Below are 23,783 nucleotides of genomic sequence, written 5' to 3' on the forward strand. Positions count from 1 at the left end.
AAAAAAAAAAAAAAAAAAAAAGAGAAGGTACAGCAAAGTAAAGATCTCTTCAAGGATCTGCAAAAAGTCCTGCAAACTCGTTTGGTTGGAGTGCAAAAATCAGGTACCCAATAATTGATTTGTATTAAATGCTTTAAATGCTATATTAAATTCTTACCAATGTTTCCTAGTTTTAAACTTACTTTGTCTTTTTTTTTTTTTTTTTTTTTTTTTTTAGGAAGATGTTGACCCTCAAAAGGTTGCATTCCTTCTGCATAAACAGTGGACTTTATATAGTTTAACTCCCTTATATAAATTCTCCTATAGTAATCTCAAAGAGTATTCTAGACTTCTGAATGCTTTTATTGTTGCTGAAAAGCAAAAAGGGCTTGCTGTGGAAGTGGGAGAAGACTTCAACGTCAAAGTGATTTTTTCTACTGTCCTAGGAATCAAGGGAACACAAAGGGACCCTGAAGCATTCCTAGTCCAGGTATAATATGTAAACAATACTTGCTTCCTAGGGGAAAAGAATCTGCATTTTCTTTGTTTGGAAATTGTTGTGGCATTTTTCTGTTTTAAAAATTTTAAGTGTGTGATTTATAATGTATTGTGGGTCTTGTTTGACTAAACTAATAATTAGATCTAATCAACTTAAATTTTTTTCGTATATATGTAGTTTGTGTACAAAATCATGTTTATTTTTAAAAACAGGAAATACATAAAAGTACAAAAAAGTTAAAAATTATAGTTTAACATTTTGGTATATATGTTTGGTTATCTGTATATATAGTCTTGAAATTGGGGTTGTATTGCCCATACTTTTGCATTATGACTTTTTTACTAATATTGTAGACAATTACTCATATCATTAGGAATTCTATATTTTTGTGGTTTTTACTGGGACTAAATTTCTAGAAGTAGAATTTTAGTATAAAAATATATAGTATATCATTAAATATTGTGATACTTCATGCTGGGTTACTCTCAGGGATGTAATATTTTAAGGCCCGGGTGCAGTGCAGTGGCTCACTCCTGTAATACCAGCACTTTGGGAGGCCAGGACGGGCAGATCACCTGAGCCAGGAGTTCAGCACCAGCCTGGGCAACATGACAAGACCCCATCTCTACAAAAAATACAATAAATAAATAAATCTGGCTTCTTCATCAATCAAGATAGTTCTGTTGCTCTTATATACTATTTATAGGAAGGAATATAAAATGTTGCATTGCTTTCTTTTTTTTTGAGACAGGGTCTCACTTTGTCACCCAGGCTGGAGTGTAGTGGCACGATCTTGGTTTACTGCAACCTCCTGGGCTTAAGTGATCCTTCCACCTTAGCCTTCCAAGTAGCTGGGACTACAGATACATGTCACTACACTCGGGTAAATTTTTTATTTTTTTTTAGACAGGGTCTTGCCATGTTGCCTAGGTTGGTCTCAAACTTCTGGGCTCAAGTGATCCACCCTCCTCGGCCTCCCAAATTGCTGGGATTACAGGCATAAACCACCGCACTCAGCCTTAGATTTATTTGGTTTATTATTCATGCCTGCTGCTTCTGTTTCTTTTGAGCTAACTAATTTTAATACTGGATAAGGAAATTAAGTTCTCAAACAGTTGAAAAGGGCTGACTTTTTGTTTGTATAGATTAGGGGTCAGTAAACCATGGCCCGTAGGCCAAATCTGACCTGCTGCTTGTTTTTGTAAATAAGGTTTTATTGGAACATAGCCCCTTTTGTTTACTTATATATTGTCTGTGGGTGCTTTTGTGCTATAACAGCTGAGTTGAGAAGTTGCAACAGAGACCATATTGCCAGCAAAGTCTGAAATGCTTACTATCTGGCCGTTTGCAGAAAAAATTTGCTGAGCCCGATGTAGGTCATGGTATTGGCAAAGATCTCAAGATGTTCTAGGATTAGGTTTAGCCTAAATAAGAGTGAATTAAACAAGTTAGTGGTATACTGTCTTTTTTTTAAATTCGTAGAGGTAAGCTGTCCAAGGCTGGTATGATGCTTGATGAAATCATTAATAATCTAGGCTCTTTCTTCTCCTTGGTGCATGGCTTCCATCCTAAAAGTTACCTTATGGTCTAACATAAGATGTCTCCAGCAGCTGTAAACATTATATTCAAGTTCCCGGCAGGAAGTAGGAGAAAGATGGGAAGGACAAACAGAATCTGATGCAGAGTAAATCTTGCTGAGACCCAATAACTTCTGTTTATATCTTAGTTGGAAGGGAAGCTAGAAAAGAATTTTTTTCAGTGGGTACTCTGCCAACTTAAGTAAAGAGACTTTTTGAGACAAGTTCTCACTCTGTCACCCAGGTTGGAGTGCAGTGGCACTATCCTGGCTCACTGCAACCTCTGCCTCCTGGGCACAAGCAGTCCTCCCACCTCAGCCTCCCCCCCCAGCCCCCACCAAGTAGCTAGAACTACAGGCATGTGCTACCATGACAGGCTAATTTTTATATTTTTGTAGAGACAGGGTTTCACCGTGTTGCCCAGGCTCGTCTCAAACTCCTGAGCTCAAGTGATCCACTTGCCTCTGCCTCCCAAAGTTCTGGGATTGCAGGCGTGAGCCATCTCGCCCAGCTGTAAAGGGACTATTTTATTGTGGAAGGACAAATGAATACTTGAGAGACAATTAGCAGTTTTTATCAAGTGAAGCAGTAGATGCACAAAGTTTGTGACTTGCATGTCATCAGTCAAGCATATACCCTTATGAGAATTAGAAATGACCTCTTGAATTCCTGGTATAGTGTTCTAATAGTTTTCAAATTAAATCTCATTTCTTGATAGGGTTACAGGACTCTTAGGTCATGAAAGTATGATAAACATATCTAAACTTCTGGGTATTTGGGAGTCTTTGATAATTTCTTGAACAAGAAGGAGAAATATGATAAAAGTAACTGTGTAAATGATCTTATCTGAAGGGCTATTATACAAAGCTGTGATCTTAACCTTGGTTTGCTTAATGCTTTAACAGACTTCTGTGAGTATCTGGAAGGCATATTTGTTGTGTAACTTAAAATTTAAAGTTTGAGAGCTTAGACAGTCAGCTAAAAATGTAATCAAAGATCCTAAATGATCTGCATGGATTGTCCAATGAGCCAAATCAAAAGAGATTAAAATTTTAGTAGGAATAAGCTTATTGCCTCAGTATAAGTTGGGAGAAATTTACCAATAACAGCAAACATGAATATACAGGGCTAGTTTATATAAAGCTGTCAACTAAAAACCAGAAAACTGCAATCTGCGATTACATTAACAGGAGTCTAATCTAGGTTAAAGGTGGTGGTTTAGCCTTTAAAAAAAGGTCTTGCACTCAGACCTTTTTTCCCCTCCTCCCTGAATCAGACCTATTTAAAGTAATGATATTCACTTACGAATGATTCCTATGCAAAATAATTTCAGGGAAGAGTGACTAGAATAGTGAGAAAATGTGAAAGCATGTCATAGGCGGAATGGTTGAAGAAACTGGAAATGTTGAACTTAGTACTATATATGATAGGGACCATCAAATACTTGAAGGACTTTTCCTGTAGAAGAGAGATTAGATTAGATTATATTCTACATGTCCAAAAGGAAGAAAGCAGGACCAGTGGGTAGAAACTGTAGGGTCTAACATATAAAAGAACATTTTAAGTTGATAGTCCTGCCTTAGGAAATATTGAAGTATTCCTCAATGAAAGAATTCAAACACTTTGGATTTTGTGACCTTTTACAGTTCTTTCTAAAGTTGAGGGTTTTTGTTTGTTTGTTTCAGGGTACTGTATCTGGTTATTACCATATTGGTAGCTCTTACTTTGCATTTTGGTTACATCAAGATCTTATATCATGCATGTTTCCACTGTTTAAGAATATTGGGGGCTGGGCATGGTGGCTCATGCCTGTAATCCTAGCACTTTGGAAGGCCGAGGCAGGCAGATCACCTGAGGTCGGAGGTTCAAGATCAGCCTGGCCAACATAGTGAAACCCTGTCTCTACTGAAAATAGAAAATTTAGCTGGGTGTGGTGGTGCATGCCTGTAATCCCAGCTACTCAGGAGGCTGAGACTGGAAAATCACTTGAACCCAGGAGGTGGAGGTTTCAGTGAGCCGAGATTGTGCCACTGCACTACAGCCTGGGTGGCAGAGTGAGACTCCATCTCAAAAAAAAAGGCCAGTTATTTTGATAAGCCCTTTTAATCATTGGGGAGACTATCCTTTATGTTTTTTGCAAGTATTACATTGGATTGTTTTATTTTTAATGAACTAATTTTGAGAAGATGTAATTTAGAAGTAAATATACTTTTGAATTTAAGGAACCTGTTTCTTTTGTAGATTCTGTCAAAATCTCAATTGCCATCTGAGAATAGAGAAGGTAAAGTGCTGTGGACTGGCTGGTTCTGCTGTATATTTGGAGATAGTCTTCTGGAGACTGTTTCAGAAGATTTCACCTGTCTGCCCTTATTCCTTGCAAATGGAGCAGAGTCTAACACAGCCATAATTGGAACTTGGTTTCAGAAAACTTTTGACTGTTATTTCAGTCCTTTAGCAATCAATGCATTTAATCTTTCCTGGATGGCTGCCATGTGGACTGCATGCAAAATGGACCATTATGTGGCTACTACTGAATTTCTTTGGTCTGTACCCTGTAGCCCTCAAAGTCTGGACATTTCTTACGCAATACATCCAGAGGATGCAAAAGCTTTATGGGACAGTGTCCACAAAACACCTGGGGAGGTTACCCAGGAAGAAGTTGACTTATTCATGGACTGCCTTTATTCACATTTCCATAGGCATTTCAAAATTCATTTATCAGCCACAAGATTGGTTCGTGTTTCAACATCTGTAGCTTCAGCACATACTGATGGAAAAATAAAGGTTAGTTTGAACAATCTAGTTAAGTAATTTTTCCTTATTGCATGGTTTTAAAAATGTATGATGATTGTATTGTCCACATTGAAGAAACACATTCGAATGTATTCAAGACAATAGCCTTTATTTTATGCTTTATGGTTTACTGAAGTCTTTACCTTGCAGATAATAGCTTTATAATGGAAGGACACTATATGCTGTGTGCTTCAGCCTTTGGTAATAATATGAATTATTATTTTGTAGTAACTTTGAACCTTTCAAAATTGTTTCTTGTGAAATTTTGAAATAATGATCAGAGTAACAGAGAATGTTGTATGTTAGACCAAAAAAAATATAGATATAGCCAGAAACATAGAACTAAGATGTCATCTTTATATTCTAGGCTTTTCTATCCTCATTGGGAAAGAAATAATAGAGACATTGTTTTATTCTCTACAAAGTCATTTCTGATAAGAAGTATCAGAAATAAACTGAGAATTGGCTTCTAAAATATATTAAAATATACAGTCACAATATACATTCAGTAAATGTTTTGTGATCTTGTCACTGTACTAAGAGTTTAACAGACCTTAAATTCTAATCTTTAGAGCAACACTGTAGTTAGGTGTTTTTTTGTGGGTATTTTTTTTTGAGACAGAGTCTTATTCCATCAGTAGTGGTGTGATCTCGGTTCACTGCAACCTCTGCCTCCTGGGTTCAAGTGATTCTCGTGCCTCACCCTCCTGAGTAGCTGGGACTAAAAGCATGAGCCACCACACCTGGCTAATTTTGTATTTTTAGTAGAGACAGGGTTTCACCATGTTGGCCAGGACAGTCTCGATCTCTTGACCTCGTGATCCACCTGCCTTGGCCTCCTTAAGTGCTGGGATTACAGGTGTGAGCCACTGCACCCGGCCTACTATTTTTATTTATTTTTTTTGAAGTGGAGTCTCTCTCTGTCACTCAGGCTGGAGTGCAGTGGTGCGATCTCAGCTCACTGCAACCTCTGCCTCCTGGGTTCGAGTGATTCTCCTGCCTCAGCCTCTTGAGTAGCTGGGACTACAGGTACCTGCCACCATGCCCTGCTAACTCTTGTAATCTCTCGAATCCCAGCTTTTTGGGGGACGGAGTTTCGCTCTTGTTACCCAGGCTGGAGTGCAATGGCGCGATCTCGGCTCACCGCAACCTCCACCTCTTGGGTTCAGGCAATTCTCCTGCCTCAGCCTCCTGAGTAGCTGGGATTACAGGCACGTGCCACCATGCCCAGCTGATTTTTTGTATTTTTAGTAGAGATGGGGTTTCACCATGTTGACCAGGATGGTCTCAATCTCTTGACCTCGTGATCCACCCGCCTCGGCCTCCCAAAGTGCTGGGATTACAGGCTTGAGCCACTGCGCCCGGCCCAACTCTTGTATTTTTAGTAGAGACAAGGTTTCACCATGTTGGCCAGGCTGGTCTCTAACTCCGACCTCAACCGATCCACTTGCCTTGGCCTCCCCAAATGCTGGGATTACAGGCGTAAGCCACCATGCCCGGTTAGCTGGGTGGTTTTTTTTTCTTTTTTTCCTTTGAGATGAAGTCTTGCTCTGTTGCTCAGGCTGGTGTGCAGTGGCACGATCTTGGCTCACTCCCAGGTTCAAGCAATTCTTCTGCCTCAGCCTTCCAAATAGCTGGGACTATAGGCGCCCACCAGCAGGCCTGGTTAATCTTTGTATTTTTAGTAGAGCTGAGGTTTCGCCATGTTGGCCAGGCTGGTCTCAAACTCCTGACCTCATGATCCACCCACTTTGACCTCCCAAAGTGCTGGATTACAGGCGTGAGCCGCTGCGCCCAGCCAGTTAGGTGTTTTAATCCATATTTTAACACAAGGAAACTGAAGCCAAAATAGGTTTAAATGACAAACAAGATAGCTTATAAGAGGAAGAATCACGATTTGAACTCTTATCCCTTAGATCCAAGAAGTCAGTACTGTGTCTTTAAGCACTATATTCATGCTTTTCAAACTGGAGGTCACAGTGCAACAGTTGGTTGGGAAATAATTTTGATGGGAAGAGACCAACATTAAAAAATGAAAAAGGAAAGAAATAGAAAATATAAAAATGAGTGGTTTGTTTTTTGTTTTAAAGACATAGTCTCACTCTTTCACCCAGTCTGGAATGATTATAGCTCACTATAACCTTGAACTCCTGGGCTCAAGTGATCCTTCTGCCTCAGACTTGTGAGCAGCTGGGACTATAGGTGTATAGCACTACAGCTGGCTATTTTTTAATTTAAAACATTTTTTTGTAGCGACGAGGTCTCCCTTTTATGCCCAGACTGGCCTTGAACTCCTGGGCTCAAGTGATCTTCCTGCCTTGGCCTCTTAAAGTGTTGGGATTATAGGGATGATCCATTGTGTCTGGCCAAAAATGAGTGTATTGCATGTGGTAAACTTAATGAATTAAATTTAGAAACTAGACTAATATTCATTGATTATTCAAATATCAATCTGCTTTGTTATAATTAACACTATTCTAACTTTAAATGTCTTCTTTTTCTTTTTGCAGATTCTGTGTCATAAATACCTTATTGGAGTGTTAGCATATTTGACAGAACTGGCAATTTTTCAAATTGAGTGAGGCCTTATGTGGACTATAAGTTAAAGATTATATACCCTTTTCTTATTGATTACTTGCCCAATTGCTATGCTGAAAGAGACTGCGGGAGAAATAGGCATCTATCTCTTCATCTGTTTTCCCCACCATGCCTTTGGAGTTGCCAAGATGGAAGTCAAGAAGGATCTAGAAGAACAAAGAATATGGTAGTAGATGAGCAACAGTCAGGTGCCCATGTTGTAATCATGATGATCTGGCATGCCACTCTCAAAATGCTGAGTTGTTAATTTCTTGTCATCTTTAAATATGTCTATATAGGCTGGGCTTGGTGGCTCACACCTGTAATTCCAGCACTTTGGTAGGCTGAGGTGGGTGGATCATTTGATGTCAGGAGTTTGAGACTAGCCTGGCCAACATGGTGAAAATCTCTACTGAAAATACAAAAATTAGCTGGGTGTGGGGGTGCATGCCTATAATCCCAGCTACTGGGGCAGCTGAGGCAGGAGAATTGTTTGAACCCAGGAGACAGAGGCTGCAATGAGCCAAGATTGTGCCACTGCACTTCTGCCTGGACAACAGAGTGAGATTCTGCCTCAAAAAATAAAAAAATAAATAAATACAGTGTTTATTATGTTTAAACGCTTAGGATTCAAATGAGATATATCTAATGGATATTTCTGATTTGGGTCTTTAGAAATCTTTAAAAAGCATTTTAGACTTGCATTCAGAAAGAACTGTCTTCTAAAGACATTTTCCTAGCCATTTCCCTGCAGAGAACTGGCAATCAAAATATCCTCAAAAGGGAACTAAAGATTAATATACACATTGTTTTAGCCATGAATATGCTTCCGTTTTAAATACAGTTCAACTCCTGTTGCAATGTTGAATTAAATGTTTATTTTAAAATGAAGTAATGTGCTTATCAATGTCTCGATGACATCTTTTAATTAATATCTCAGTAGTGGAAATTGGTAGGCTTTTTCTGTTAACACAGAGGGTATAGACTAACAGTAACATAGAATCATATGAATTACAGAGTTGAAAGCTACCTGTGAGCCTCTTTTGAGGTCAGGGATTATTTAACCTTCATGTCCTAGTTTAGCATAATGCTTGGTAAATATCTGTAGATTAAATCAGTTTTAATCAATTCTTTCTTTTTACAGATGAAAACTCTGAGATCGAGCAACTTAAGATACTTGCCCATGATGTTTTACCTAAATCTCCTCTTTTTACTTACTGAGCATAAGATTTTCTTTTACTTTAGAAACAATTTTTAAAAAAATCTTGGCCGGGCGCGGTGGCTCAAGCCTGTAATCCCAGCACTTTGGGAGGCCGAGGCGGGTGGATCACGAGGTCAAGAGATCGAGACCATCCTGGTCAACATGGTGAAACCCCGTCTCTACTAAAAATACAAAAAATGAGCTGGGCATGGTGGCGCGTGCCTGTAATCCCAGCTACTCAGGAGGCTGGGGCAGGAGAATTGCCTGAACCCGGGAGGCGGAGGTTGCGGTGAGCCGAGATCATGCCATTGCACTCCAGCCTGGGTAACAAGAGCCAAACTCCGTCTCAAAAAAAAAAATAAATAAAAAATCTTGAATGAAAATAACTTTAATAGGCTGTCATTCTAAAAAAAAAAAAAAAAAGATTACTGGAAGGGGATATTATTTCAGATATACTAGGAGCAGCAGAGGTAATGGGGAAAGCATGGGCTTTGGAGTCAGACATTCATCCATTAAACTAATACTAAACTCCTACCATGTGCTTAGAATTGTATTGGGTAATAGGAATACAGCAGTGAAGAAATGAAAGAAAGGTTTCTGTTCTGAGGAAATTCTAGTGAAGTAAGGCAAAAGGTAAGTAATTTCAGATGGAGACAAATGCTATGAAGAAAGTAAGGCAGTGCAGTATGAAAGGCATATGCAGTATAACTACTTCCATACAGTAGTCAAAGAAGGTCTGTCTGAGGAAGTGACCTTTGAAGTGAGTCCTGAATGATGAGATGGAACTAGCCATGTGAAGATCTGAAGAACAGTGTGCTAGGCAGGAGAAACCTTGAGACAGGTAAGAGTTTGGCTGTTCTGAGGAACAAAGGAAGTTTTCTGGCCAGAGCATAGTGAGTAAGGGTGTATGGCATAGTATGAGATGAAACTGATAGGCTGTGCAGCAAAGCCTTCTTCCATGGCATAATATCTCCCAGTTTTTGGCGAGGGCACCTAGCTGGCCAGAATAAAGATGATATTTTCCAGCCTTCCTTGTAGGTAGGTATAGTCATATGAATAAGTTCTGATCCATGGGATACAAATTGAAGTAGAGCTTCCAGGAATCTTACCTATTATGAAAAACAGCTGGCATGTACCCCTTACTCCTTTTCTTACTTTTCCCTTCTTCCAACTTTGCTGCCTGGAATATTGATATTATGACTAGTACTATAGCTATTCTCTTAGGTCATGGGGATGAGGAGCAAGTCCTAGGGATGACAGAGCATGGCTTGGGAGGAGCTTGTGCCCTGAGGTTTTCTTGAAGGTAAACTCCAGAGACAGTCTTCCTCTAGACTTACTTGTCAGAGAAACACGCGTCTATCCTGTTTTAGCTATTGTCATTTTGGGTCTTACTTGGTCATAGTCAAACCTAATCCTAACTTTATACGGAGGCAGGAGCTATATCATCTATGTTTGTAGGGTGTGAAGAGACTGGATTTTATTCTAAATGCAATGGGAAGCCACTTAAGAGAGTAATATGATTCAATTAGATTTCTATAGGATTTTATAAGATATGAGGGAGAATGGGTATAGGTAGACAAGAGTGGAAGAAGGGAAACAGTTAAAAGGTTATTGCAAATAATATAACCCTAATAGAGAAGAAGTTAGCAATATTGAACAAAATTATGTGTGCAGTCACCTTTTGATTAGCAACTGGCAAAAAAATATGAAATGAAGCAAGTATAAGCTTACTTATTACAACAGTATTTGTAATAGCAAGACTAAAAACAACTCAAATGCTCATCAGGCCTAGTATAGCTGCAAAATGAATTACTACTATGCAATTATAAAAAGGATTGGGGAAGATATCTCTTTACTCCCATGGTATGATCTCCAGAATATGTTGTTAGGTGAAAGAGCAATATATGTGGACAGAATGTAGAGTATGCCACTTTTTATGTAAGGAATGAGAGAGATATGAGTGTGTATTTCCTTACGCTTTCAAAAAACAATGTAAGGATAAACCACAAACTTATAAATGTATTTACTTATAGGGAGAAGGAAGGAACAGGGTAGAGGGGACAGGAATGAAAGTTAATTTACCTGAATGTTCCTTTTTGGTAGTTTAGAACCATGTAAGTGTTTTATATTAATTATGAAACAAAATTAGAAGGAAAGGAAAAAACAAAGCAATCCTTAGCAATTTAAACAAATGAGCCTAACTATATTAAGTTCATAATCACACAAATTTTTTTGTTCTTTTTTGAGACAGGGTCTTGCTCTGTTCCCCAGGCTGGAGTGCAGTGGCACAATCACAGTTCACTGCAGCCTTGACCTCCCTGGCTCAAGCATCCTCCAACCTCAGCCTTCCAAGTAGCTGAAACCACAGGCATATTGCCACCATGCCTGGCTAATTTTTTAATTTTTGTAGAGATGGGGTCTCCCTATGTTGTTCAGGTTGGTCTCAAACTCCTGGGCTCAAACAATCCTCCTGCCTTGGCCTCCCAAAGTTCAGGGATTACAGGCATGAGCCACTGCACTCAGCCCACACAAAATTTTTTCTGTATCTTTTAAATTAAATTTAATTATTTTTTGAGACAGGGTCTAGCTCTGTGGCCCAGGCTGGAGTGCAGTGGCACAATCTCATCTCACTGCAGCTTCCATCTCCTGGGCTCAAACCATCCTCCCTCCTCAGCTTCCCAAGTAGCTGGGACTACAGGTGCCTGCCACCACGCCCAGCTAATTTTTTCAATTTTTGATAGAGATGGGGTTTCACTATATTGTCCAGGCTGGTCTTGAACTGCTCCCATCTCAGCCGAGGCTCAAACAATCCTCCATCCTTGGCCTCCCAAAATGCTAGGATTATAGGTGTGAGCCACCACACCTCACCTTATTTATTTTATTTTAGTGATGGGATCTTGCTGTATTGCTTAGGCTGGTCTCAAACTCTTGGCTGAAATGATCCTCTCACCTCAGCTTCCTGAGTAGTTGGGACTACAGGCATATGCCACTGGCCTTTTTTTTTTTTTTTTTTAGAGTTGGGGCCTTCTTGTGTTGCCCAGGCTAGTCTTGAACTCCTGGGCTCAAGTGATCTTCTCCCTCTTGGCTTCCCAAAGTGCTGGGATTGCAGGCATGAGCCACTGCACTGGCCTGGGGTATCTTTAAATTTGTGGTATTTTGGTTGTATATTCTAGCAGGCTCCATTCTAGAAAAAGAAGAGCAGTAAATAAATTTTAAATCACATTCAGTTGTCTATTATTATTTTGGCACTATTTATAATAAGGTAAAGTGTATGTAATTATTGAGATTTTCAGTGTAGGCCAGGCATGGTGGCTCATGCCTTTAATTCTAGCACTTTGGGAGGCTGAGGTGGGTGGATCATCTGAGGTCAGAAGTTTGAGACCACCCTGGGCAACATGGCACAACCCTGTCTTACAAAAAATTAGCCAGGCATGGTGCCACGTGCCTGTAGTCCCAGCTACTTGGGAGGCTGAGGTGGTAGGATCACTTGAGCCTGGGAGGTAGAGGTTGCAGTAAACCAATATTGTGCCCCTGCACTCCAGCCTGGGTGACATTAAAAAAAAAATTTCAGCATAAAAAATACACAATTATAAAATCAAGTGAGTAAAAACTATAATATTACATTTAATTGGGAATATCAGAATTAACTCTTAAAGTGCAAAAGTTTTTTCATGAAGTGTAATCGATCAATTTTTTTTTTCTTTTATTGCTTGTACTTTTGGTGTTAAGAAGCCATTGCTTAACCTGAGGTCCTAAAGGTTTACTCTTTTCTCCTTAGGATTTTCTAATTTTAGGTCTTAAATTTAGGTATGTCGTTTTGAGTTAAATTTTGTGTATGGTGTGAGGTAGGGGGTCCAAATTCATCTTTTTGCATGTGGATATTAATTTGCTTCAGCAGCATTTGTTGAAACAGACTTTTTTTCCTATTGAATTGTCACTTTTTTCAAAAATCAATATTTCACGAATGTTTGGGTTTATTTCTGGACTTTATTTCATTGATTTACTTGTCACTTCTTATGCCAGTACGACACTATCTCAATTACTATAGCTTTGTAGTGAGTTTTGAAATCAGGAAGTGTGAGACCTTCAACTTCGTGCTTTTTTTCCAAGGTTGTTTGGCTGAGTCTTTTGCATTTCCATAAGAATTTTAGGATCAGCTTGTCAATCTTTGCAAAAAAAAAAAACAACAACAACAAACCAGCTGGGATTTTGATAATGATTGTGTTGAATCCATAGAGCAATTTGGGGAGTGTTGCCGTCATCTTCTAATGTATGAGCAGGATGTTTTTACATTTATTTAATCTTCTGTAAATATTTTATTCTTTTAGATCTATTGAGAATGGAATCATTTTCCTAATTTCATTTCAAATTGTTGCTAGCATATGGAAATACAAGTGATTTTGTATATTGCTCTTGTATCCTGTGACTTTGCGAACTTGTTTATTTTAGTAGTTTTTTTCACTGAATTCTTTAGGATTTTCTACATATACGATTAATATCTGTGAATAAAGACAGTTAATTTTTAATCTTTTTTTTTTTTTTTTTTCTGAATTGCCTTCGCTAGAATCTCCAGTACAATGGTGAACAGAAGTGGTAAGAATGTACATTTTAGTCTTGTTTTAGTGGGAAAGCATTATATCTTTTACCATTAAATATGTTGGCTGTAGGTTTTTTCATAGATATCTTTTATCAAGAATGATCCTTTCTATTCCTAGTTTGTTGAGGGGGTTTATTATAATAGGCATACTTTGTTAGAATTTTTTTTCTGTATCTATTGAGGTTACTCATGATTTAGTTTTCTTTTGCTAAAAAACACATATATTTGTTTACTGGAGATGCCTGGAAGTAGTAAAAAGTCATTAACAATGAACATTATTAATATACAGATTATGTTCTGTAAGTATTTCCCACTAAAAGGAGCTAGAACTTCTTGAGGAAGGGCTCAGGTTTGGGCAATGTATAAAAATATCTTTCATATATCAGAAAGCAAGATAACTTATCAAAAGTTGTGTCAAAAGGATAGGAGCCAAAATGTAGGGGGACCCTACTTGCCAAAGGTGAGACAATTCAAATATCAAAAGGAAAAAGTGCAATTGATTAAATATATAAAAATTTATTTACATCAAAATATTAAAGTAAAAAATAATTTATGAGCTCATACTAATACGAAACAGAATTTTAGAAACTGGTAAGTTACCTTTGGAGGTTGCTGCAGAATCAAGTTCTGAAAACTGGTAAAGGGGAGAAGCAAACATTTTCTACTTTCTAGTTTATATTTCAAGATAATCAAACAGCTGATCAGGGCAAGTTTTTTAAGATATATTTCAGCTGATAAACGCAAAGGAATGATAGAGAAGGCATAATTCATAACTCTCAATGAAATAATAGATGTAAGCATCAGTCAGTATCTGCTAAAACCCTTAGGTGAAAGATTGATGGAGTATTTTATAATGGAGATAGCTGATAACACCCGAAGCCACCTCCCACCCTTAGTATCTCTAAACACGGGTTGTCTAGGTATCACGTATGTTATGACTGATGCTATAGAGCAACTATGAAGTATTTCTAACAGCCTCTTAATGTATCTTCATAGAGAAATATGTTTATATCTGTTGCAGTGCAGATACACACACACAAATAGAATAGAAACTATAGAAGAATTTCTAAAATGAAAGGGCCAAGGAACCAAATAGAAATTTGACCAAGTGAGCAAAAGAAAGGACAGGAAAAAAGAAAAATTCAAAGTATAATAGTAGAAAATTAAGTGGTAACTAGGGGAATTTTAACATTGACTGGGTATTAGATGATGTTAAGAAATGTTAATTTTATCAAATGTGGGTAATGTTATAGTTAGACCTTATCTGTTAAATATTCACATGTGGGTGAAATACAGTCATGCGTCACTTAACAATAGGGGTATGTTCTGAGAAATATGTCCTTAGGTGATTTCATCTTTGTATAAACATCATGGAGTGTACTTACATAAATCTAGATAGTATAGCCTACAACATACCTAGGCTATATGGGACAGCCTGTTGCTCCGAGGCTACGAACTTGTACAGCATATTACTGTACTGAATATTATAGGCAATATAATGGTAAGGCTTTGTGTATCTAGACAAATCTAAACATAGAAAAGGTACTGTAAAAATACAGTATTATAATCTTATGAGACCACTGTCGTATATGTGGTCTGCCAATGACCAAAACGTTATGAATGAAGTGCATGACTTTAAGGTGATGCCTGGGATCTACTTTAAAATACTCCAGGGGTGATGGAGAGGAGAAGCAAGAGTGGGAAGAGATAGATAAAAGAAGATTTGCAAAATCTGATAATTTTTGAAGCTGGATGGTTGATACATGAAGCTTCAGGGGTTTCTTATATTCTTTTATGTATTTGCATTTCCTAGAGCGTGAAAGATGAGAGAAAAACACCCAAGACAAAAGCTAGAGTCCTTTTTAGCCTAATTTTGGAAGTGACATACCATTCCCCCTCCACTTTTTAATAGTTTATTTCTTAGAGCAGTTTTAGGTTCACAACAAAATTCAGTGGAAGGTTACAGAGATTTCCTATATACCATTTTTCTCTACACATGCATAGTGTCACCAATTATCAACATTCCCCACCAGAGTTCCTAGCATCGCCATTAGGCACACAGACCAGACCAACCCTGGTGCATTTTGGGAGAGGGTTACACAAGGCTGTGAATATCAGAATGCAGGGATCACTGGGGGCCTCTTAGAGCCTGACCACACCTTGACGAACTTACTAGAATTAAGCATCAGAAAAGAAAGCTAAGAGAGAAAACTACTGGCATATGAGATCCTTATGATGATACCTGCTTCTCCAGTCTTACTTCTGGACATTGGCTTTTTTGTACTTTATTCTCATGAAAGTAGACTGCTTTGATTTCCCTGAACAGCATAACTGTCTCACTGTCTTCCTTTTGTATATCTTGCACATGCTGCCCTGCCTGGAATATCCTTTCTACTCTCATCTATTTAGCAAAACTATGACTGTCTTTCAAACCTTTCTCAGGCATAACTTCTAATCATTCTTAAAATCCGCATCAGGATAGACTATTGAATCGCTTCTGTTGGGCTATGTAAATAATTAATCATTGCATGTTTTATACTGCAATGCATTATATGAAACATTATCTGCCTTATTACCTGAAATTTGGTGCTTTTTTTAAAGAAAGGCAGACTGCCACATACAACAACTCATTTGGAGTGCCTGGAATCTCGGAGGCATGACTACCATATGTTCTCTTAAAAATGGACCTTGAGAGCTTGTTTGGAGGTTCTAGCAGGGGAGTGCAGCTACTGGTATACCCTTTACTGAAGACTAGTCTTCCTCTGTTGGGGATAGGTGTCCTCTTCCACCGAGTGCATAGCTTTAAGAGGGATGCACATGGAGTGGTGAGGAAGGGGACACCTGTCTAGCTAGCCAGATCCGCTGAATCAACCCTGGTGATCAATAGGGTGACGGATGTCGCCCTCATTATCTGGTTGGCTTTTGAGACAGGGTCTTGCTCTGTCAACAAAGCTGTAGTGCAAGTGGTGTTATCATGGCTCACTGCAGCCTGGACCTTCCTGGGCCAAGTAATCCCAACATACCCAGCTAATTTTTACACACGCACACGCACACGCACACGCACATACTTTTTTTTTTTTGTAGAGACAGGGTCTCTCTCTGTGTCTAAATTGGTCTTGAATTCCTGGATTAATGCAATTCTCCTGCCTGGCCCTCAAAGTGCTGGGGGATTATATTAATAGGTATGAGTCACCGCTCTAGGCTGATGATAGGAGTTTTAAATTCCTTTTACTCTGTTTCTCCCTCTCCACTTTCTTTCCTTGCAATTCAGTTTTTGGAGAAGCTATCTGCCTTGTAAAGTTTTGCACCTTTGGACTTTGCTCAATGAATTGCTATGAAGTTAACACATTCCTCTGTTCCTTTGTATTTCCTATAAACTGAAGATTAAGAACAGCAGTTCTCAAATATTTTTGCCTTGAGACCCCTTTAAAGTCTCACAAACTTGAGGACACAAAGAGCTTCTGTTTGCATGCATTGTATCTAGTGATTTACCATATTAGAAATTAAAATTGGAGAAATTGAAAAATTAGTACATCAAAAATAAACCTATTTACATGCTTTTTGGTTCACTGCAGCCTCCACAACAGGTTCAAGCGATTCTCCTGCCTTAGCCTCCCAAGTAGCTGAGATTATGGGTGTGCACCACCATGCCCAGCTAATTTTTGTATATTTAGTAGAGATAGGGTTTCACCATACTGGCCAGGGTGGTCTCAAAACTCCTGACCTCAAGTGATCTGCCTGCCTCAGCCTCCCAAGGTGGTGGGATTACAGTCATGAACCACTGTGCCTACCCCAGGCTACCATTTTTAAAACGAATTTTTTTTTTTCACAATCAAAAAATTTAGTGTTTTTGAAAACATTTTATGTACAACTCTTTACTTTCTGGCTTATTAGAAGGCAATTGAGTTCTTATCTGCCTCTGCAATCTTTTGCAATATATTTTGGTTAAAGTATGTCAAGAAAATACAGCTTACACAAATATGAAATTGGAAGGGGCAGGATTTTAATAGCCTTTCTGATAATTATGGATATTTTTCTTGATATTACATCAAAACTTGACAAGTGATTGCTGAAATTTAAAACCGTATCAATGCACCTTTCATATTGTTCCCATAAGATCTGTTGGTCTATCTTGTGCTTTGGATACATCTTAACCTGTGCATTAATCATTTAGAAAAACTGATGCCATGAGTTATGCAGATCTTCCACATGTTGACACACTTCACTATGCAATTAAAAAAGCATTCATTAATGTCATCACCAATTTCATCATAAAAGTTTTTAAGAAGCTGTCAAGTTCATAGTTGACACAACTTTCTCAAAATTTTAATTTTCTCTTGAATATGGTTGACAATAAGTAGTTGGTTGTGTTCCTTGAAATGATAGCCTCACTTTGTTCATTTTAGAGAAGATGTCTGCCCAGCACCCAAGTCTGAATGACCTTAACTTGTGTGTCAGTCTTTCTCCCAAAAAGTAGGTATTTCAGCTTGCATCTTTTTTTTTTTTTTTTTTTTTTGGAGATGGAGTTTCGTTCTTGTTACCCAGATACCCAGGCTGGAGTGCAATGGCACGATCTCGGCTCACCGCAACCTCTGCCTCCTGGGTTCAGGCAATTCTCCTGCCTCAGCCTCCTGAGTAGCTGGGATTACAGGCACGCACCATCATGCCCAGCTAATTTTTTGTATTTTTAGTAGAGACGGGGTTTCACCATGTTGACCAGGATGGTCTCGGATCTCTTGACCTTGTGATCCACCCGCCTCGGCTTCCCAAAGTGCTGGGATTATGGGCGTGAGCCACCGCGCCCGGCCCCTCAGCTTGTATCTTAAAACAGTCTCAAAAGATTTTCTTGGGACAACCATTGTATTTTTGGTTTGCAGCAGTGTTTTATGCATACTTCCCATTTTGTCAAATAAAATATTGAAAAAAGACATATGGCCGGGCGTGGTGGCTCACGCCTGTAATCCCAGTACTTTGGGAGGCCGAGGCGGGTGGATCACGAGGTCAAGAGATCGAGACCATCCTGGTCAACACGGTGAAACCCCATCTCTACTAAAACTACAAAAAATTAGCTGGGCATGGTGGTGCGTGCCTGTAATCCCAGCTACTCAGGAGGCTGAGGCAGGAGAATTGCCTGAACCCGGGAGGCGGAGGTTGCGGTGAGCCGAGATCGCGCCATTGCACTCCAGCCTGGGTAACAAGAGTGAAACTCTGTCTCAAGAAAAAAAAAAAAGACATATGTCCATAGGTTGAGATTTAGTAAATTAGTAATTTTTGTTGCTTCCTCAAGGACATTCTTAAGCAAATTAAAAATAATAATAATCCAGGCGAGGCATGGTGGCTCACACCTGTAATCCCAGCACCTTTGAGAGGCCGAGGTGGGCAGATCACTTGAGGTCAGGAGGAGTTTGAGACCAGCCTGGCCAGCATGGTGAAACCTTGTCTCTACGAAAAATACAAAAATTAGGCAGGCATGGTAGTGGGCACCTGTAGTCAGTCCTAGCTACTTGGGAGGCTGAGGCAGGAGAACTGCTTAAACCCCAGGAGGTGGAGGGTGCAGTAAGCCAAGATCTCACCACTGCACTCAAGCCTGGGTGACAGAGTGACACTGTGTCAAACAAAAACAACAGCAACAAAAACAAAAAAACAAGTAAAAAAAAATCTTGCAAATCTGTGGTGGTGAATACTATGCTAGTTGTACAGTTTGGTGCCACTGCCTTGAGTTTTGCTAAGACACCAGCAGTTTTACTCACCATAGCTTTTGCACCGTTAGCGCAAATGCCTCTACACTAAAAAAAGGCAGAAAACTGTTTTACTAAGAAAATAGTTTCGACTCACGGATACTTTGAAAGATATTGGGGACTTCAGGAGTCCACAGACCATACTCTGAGAACCACTGATCCAGAGGCTTGATGAAACTGAGGTTTAAAACTAAGCTTTTTGAAAGCAGAGGCTGTTCCTGTTTAGAAGCCCAAGGGTTCATTGATCTAAATTCACACTGAAGATATGTGTCCTCTTTTCCTAGGCATTCAGGCTTAAAGTCTTGTAGGATAGGGGTATTAGTAGGTTACTGTTATTGGAATAACCCCAAACATTTAATGATAGTTCAGTGAATACCCATCCTTTCTTTTTTACATTTAAAATAATCTAAGTTCCTAACCTTACAAGCTAAATAATTGAAAGATCACTGTTAGGGACACGTACAACAACTTAGTTGAAGAGTTTTATCATTTCTTGGGACCATTCTTTTCAATCATTTCCAGCAGGGCCCTCAAAGCAATTTACAGAGCTACTTCTCACAACTGGGCAGACATACTCAGGTTTAGTGGACCATTTTTGCCTCCTGTTGCTTCTCTCTCTCCTATATTTCTTTCTCCTTGAATTTTTTTGTTTGCCCATCTGTTTCCTCAGTTAACATAAAGTTTGAAAGGCTCGTCCCCTACTCCCTCACATCTTCAGGAAAGACCTCTTCTTTTACACTGGTTTATCTGCACTGCAGTGTGGGTTATCTGCAGGTAAAACATTATGTAACAAAACTGGGAAACAAAAACAGGAATATGGGAATGTGTACAGAGCACAAAGGATTTGCAATCAGGGGTCACAGATTTAAGGTTCAGCTACTACCATGTCATTTTAACCTTTCTAAGCTTCAGTGGACTTATTTATGAAATGAAAATGACTGCCAACCCAACCTCCATCCCAAGCTTAACTGAATTGTGGAAAAAACTATGCATACAAGTTAATAAACATTCTATTTTAAAGCAATACCTTTAATAGAATAAATTTCAATCAATAATAAAACTGGAGTGCCTTCAGTGGAGGGGAAAATCAAACCTCCAACAGGCTCCAATGAAGACTCTGGCCAGTGGCGTAATTCCTGGGTCTCTACTCTTGAATCAGTGCCCTATGAATTGCTCCCACTGGAGACTTCCTGACTAATGCATAGTCTAATCCCTAGCTTGGTTCTTGCTATCATTACTCTCTTTTTCCTCAGATGTATGAAATAGTAGATCTGGTTTCATATATTTGGTTTCAGGTAAACCTGTAGTGGCCGTGTGGTACAGAAAGAGGAATGGACTGGGAATTGAGGAAACTGATTTCTAATGTTGGTTCTGTCATTAATTGACTATTTATTCTTAGGCAGATTTCTGTGGTTTTCAGACTTGGATCAGTGTAATAGATTTGGATTAGATGATTATTAAAGAGTCCTTCCAGGTCAAAATTGTATGATTCTAAGTCCTACCTAGAAAATAAGTTTATTGGTTAGGTAATATAACATATAAAATATATATAATGAAAATTCCTAGTAATAATTCTAGCTGGCAATCCTTTTATTCCTTCAAGTTGAAAGCACTTATAACTTTATATACAGGTAATATAAATGATATAGAAACAAATTCCAAATTAAATAGCAAAAGTACAAGCATAAAAAGCATTAGCTAAAATTTTTTAATGGTAAATACTACCTTTATTTAAAAAAGTTATACATGCTAGAAAAAAGCAAAAATGATACATGTAAACGTTTACTAAATACTTATTTTTTTTTCTTGAAAAGGTGCAAATGGTCTTAAATGTAAACACAAAGTTGCCAAACATCTTTGTAATGGGGGAGAAGGGAGAAGGAGGTTATTCCTTTTAAATGCAGTCAGTTTTATTCAAAGGTTTTCTTGCAAAATATATTGAAAAAAATTTGCCTATGAATATAATGAGAAAAAAAACTTTAACCATTGAAATTATATTTTCCTTAAAAATTTTACACTTTTTATCAGAAAGTGCAATTTGAGAGTAGTAGTAACACTGGCCTTATAGAATGAAGATAATGATACATTGTTTGTATAAAAGAACCAAGATATTAATAAAATGCCTCAATTGATTTTGCATTGTTTAATGTATGCTATTACATGAACTGAAGAATTCATTCCCTTGGAGGCTGTTATTAAAGGTAAGCCTCAGCTTAACCAGGCCTGAGCATCAAGAATAAATTGCATAACAGAATTCACTGCTGGGAGAAGATATTTCTCCCTGCTGGTCCTTGGTAGCAATAAGGAAACAGGAAAGAACAGTTGCTTTAGTTGGTAACATTTTTGAGCAAAAACTCTTGTAGAGCTGCATGTGCTTCTCTTGGATTCTCAAGAGAGCATATGAGACTCATATATTTTTATAAGAGGCACTGAGCAGAGCTCTAGATCTAGCAGAAACTCTATGAGAATATTATGAAAAAAGACTAAACAAACAATTTCATATAGAAAGAAACAAGACATAAAATTACACTGATGAAAACTGTAGTGTCTGAGTCCTGGTTTTTATTGATTTAGTATTCCTTCTGAATTGTACTATTTAAAATGAGATGTTGCCTTTTCTTGTTTTTTAGATTTTCAAGTCATCTGGTGCTTAGTGCAAGAATGGCTAGCTCATACATTTTGCATACCTACCTTTATTCCTGGTGATCCTTATAAGCAGTGGAATCATGTGGACGGAGTGTCTAGAAATAATAACCAAATCATATTAGCCCTTCTGACCTTACTAAATAGTATTTTCAAACCTAAGTCAGTATCTTACAAAGTAAGTTTTGCTGCTTGGAATTTTCTGTTTTTTGTTTTGTTTTTGTGGGAGGAAGGATAAATTCAAAACAAAAACAACAAAAAACCATGATAAATTAAAGCAAAAAATAAATATTCTTCTTCACAGAGCTGAAAATTATTGTGCATCTTGCAGGTGAAGAAGTACTTTCATCAGGTTTGTATTTCCATATGTTGAGGCACCAGCAAAGAATAAAATTTGTTCTAATGTTTTCTCAAGCTGTACAAAGCTCCAAAGTCAAAGCTCCCCAGAATAGAGAGGAATATACACAAGTCTCTGTCTTCTACGTGTTCACCATATATGGGATTCACAATGTGTCATTTTAATAACTCCTACGCCACCCCCTAGCCGACGGTAATTCATCCCGCCATATAACCTGCAAAGAAAGAAACATAATGAGATTTTCTAACTGGAAAAAAAAGCACCATTTCTTCTATAAGATGTTAACAACACATTTCTGTGTTTTATATTACAACCAATATTTTCAGCTTCACACAAATACTGTCTTCATTCTTAGGATCAGAAGCTGCAATTGAGCACTGGTGAGTAGCAGGGCTGTTTCAGACATACTCTCACTCATAGGAGGCTGTGTGAAGAATGAGAGAGCATCATAATCACTTTTTTCTTTTTTTTTTTTGAGACGGAGTTTCACTCATGTTACCCAGGCTGGAGTGCAATGGCGCGATCTCGGCTCACCACAACCTCCGCCTCCTGGGTTCAGGCAATTCTCCTGCCTCAGCCTCCTGAGTAGCTGGGATTACAGGCACGCACCACCATGCCCAGCTAATTTTTTTTTTGTATTTTTGGTAGAGACGGGGTTTCACCATGTTGACCAGGATGGTCTCGATCTCTTGACCTTGTGATCCACCCGCCTCGGCCTCCCAAAGTGCTGGGATTACAGGCTTGAGCCACCGCGCCCGGCCTCATAATCACTTTTTTCATCAGAACTTCACAACTTTATACCTCACTTCTAACAATTACACAGAATTATATATTCTATATTTTTGTAATTGCCCTGGCTATATTATTGTCCTACATACATTTTGCCTTTGCCTAAAATGCTTTATTTTTATCCCTTTGCTTATATGTACTCTGTAAGCCTTCTCAAGTCCTTTATAAAACAAAACCAGATTTGAGGAAAGTCAGCATCTAGTTTGTGACAAGATCATCTTCAAAATTAAGGATTTCCATGGAGAAGAATACTAGACCCTTATCAGCTATGAGGTAGAGTTGGTTTTGAAGTCTGGGATATGTAACGGCAAATATTTACTTATTAATCTCTCAACAGATCATCCTTAAGAATTTCACGACTATTACTTTGTCATATATTACTGATTCTATTTAGTGACAGTTACTAAAAAACAAGTCCTCAGATAAGATTATAGCGATTAAGTGACAGTAAATTTGGCTGTCTTCAGAAATAATGCTTATTCAAAATTCCCAGTAAAAATAGAAAGCTGTGTGTAGAAGAAAATATCCTGCAAGTGAGAGGCCCAAGGCTTGCCATTACCTATCCTTTACTGTTACTGGGTTCTGCTAAAATGCCACTTTTCCAACGAGGCCTTCCCTGGCCATCTTTGAAAACAGATTCCCCTCTCTGTACTCCCTAGCCCCCTCCCCTGCTTTGATATTTGCCATAGCACTTTCATCTTGTGGTATGGTACTGTTTGTCTCCCTCAATACAATGCTAGCTCCAAGAGGGCAAGGAATTTTTGTTTTTGAGACACAGGCTTGCTCTGCCACCCAGGCTGGGGTGCAGTGGTGTGATCTCAGCTCACTGCAACCTCCACCTCCTGGGTTCAAGAGATTGTTGTGCCTCAGCCTTCCTAGTAGCTGGGATTACAGGTATGTGCTCAGCTGGAATTTTTGTTGTTGTCATCATTCACTTTTGTATCCCCAGGGCTTGGAGCACTAAGTAAATCTTACGTTTTTTTCTTTTGAGACGGAGTCTCGCTTTGTCACCCAGAACTGGAGTGCAGTGAT

The 23,783-nt window shown here is 38.6% G+C and overlaps 2 protein-coding genes and 1 long non-coding RNA gene across 9 annotated transcripts in view; 2 read left to right on the forward strand and 1 right to left on the reverse strand.

The window, feature by feature from the left end:
• CENPL (centromere protein L) overlaps window positions 1–8,316 on the forward strand; it is a 65,201-nt gene extending 56,885 nt beyond the window's left edge. For 4 of the 5 annotated variants that reach the window (XM_032291352.1, XM_032291351.1, XM_032291354.1 and 1 more), the window contains 3 exons: window positions 218–469; window positions 4,297–4,839; window positions 7,359–8,316. In XM_032291352.1, the coding sequence (XP_032147243.1) occupies window positions 218–469; window positions 4,297–4,839; window positions 7,359–7,430 (867 nt within the window). In that variant the 3' untranslated portion in view covers window positions 7,431–8,316. Of the gene's footprint in view, window positions 1–217; window positions 470–4,296; window positions 4,843–7,358 lie in introns of those variants that run through there. The other variant, XR_004272796.1, reaches the window with a different exon arrangement.
• A 3,832-nt stretch (window positions 8,317–12,148) lies between these two features.
• On the forward strand, window positions 12,149–21,826 carry LOC116560128. The gene is made up of 2 exons (XR_004272809.1): window positions 12,149–13,219; window positions 19,983–21,826. It is a non-coding gene; the product is annotated as an uncharacterized LOC116560128 (long non-coding RNA).
• KLHL20 (kelch like family member 20) overlaps window positions 20,674–23,783 on the reverse strand; it is a 46,646-nt gene continuing 43,536 nt past the window's right edge. For 2 of the 3 annotated variants that reach the window (XM_032291358.1, XM_032291356.1), the window contains one exon: window positions 21,502–22,176. In XM_032291358.1, coding sequence (XP_032147249.1) covers window positions 22,092–22,176 — 85 coding nt within the window. In that variant the 3' untranslated portion in view covers window positions 21,502–22,091. Of the gene's footprint in view, window positions 22,177–23,783 lie in introns of all 3 variants that reach the window. The other variant, XM_032291357.1, reaches the window with a different exon arrangement.

The sequence above is a fragment of the Sapajus apella genome, unplaced genomic scaffold, assembly GCF_009761245.1.
Source record: "Sapajus apella isolate SASKATOON/1434 unplaced genomic scaffold, GSC_monkey_1.0 scaffold25, whole genome shotgun sequence".
Lineage (NCBI taxonomy): Eukaryota > Metazoa > Chordata > Mammalia > Primates > Cebidae > Sapajus > Sapajus apella.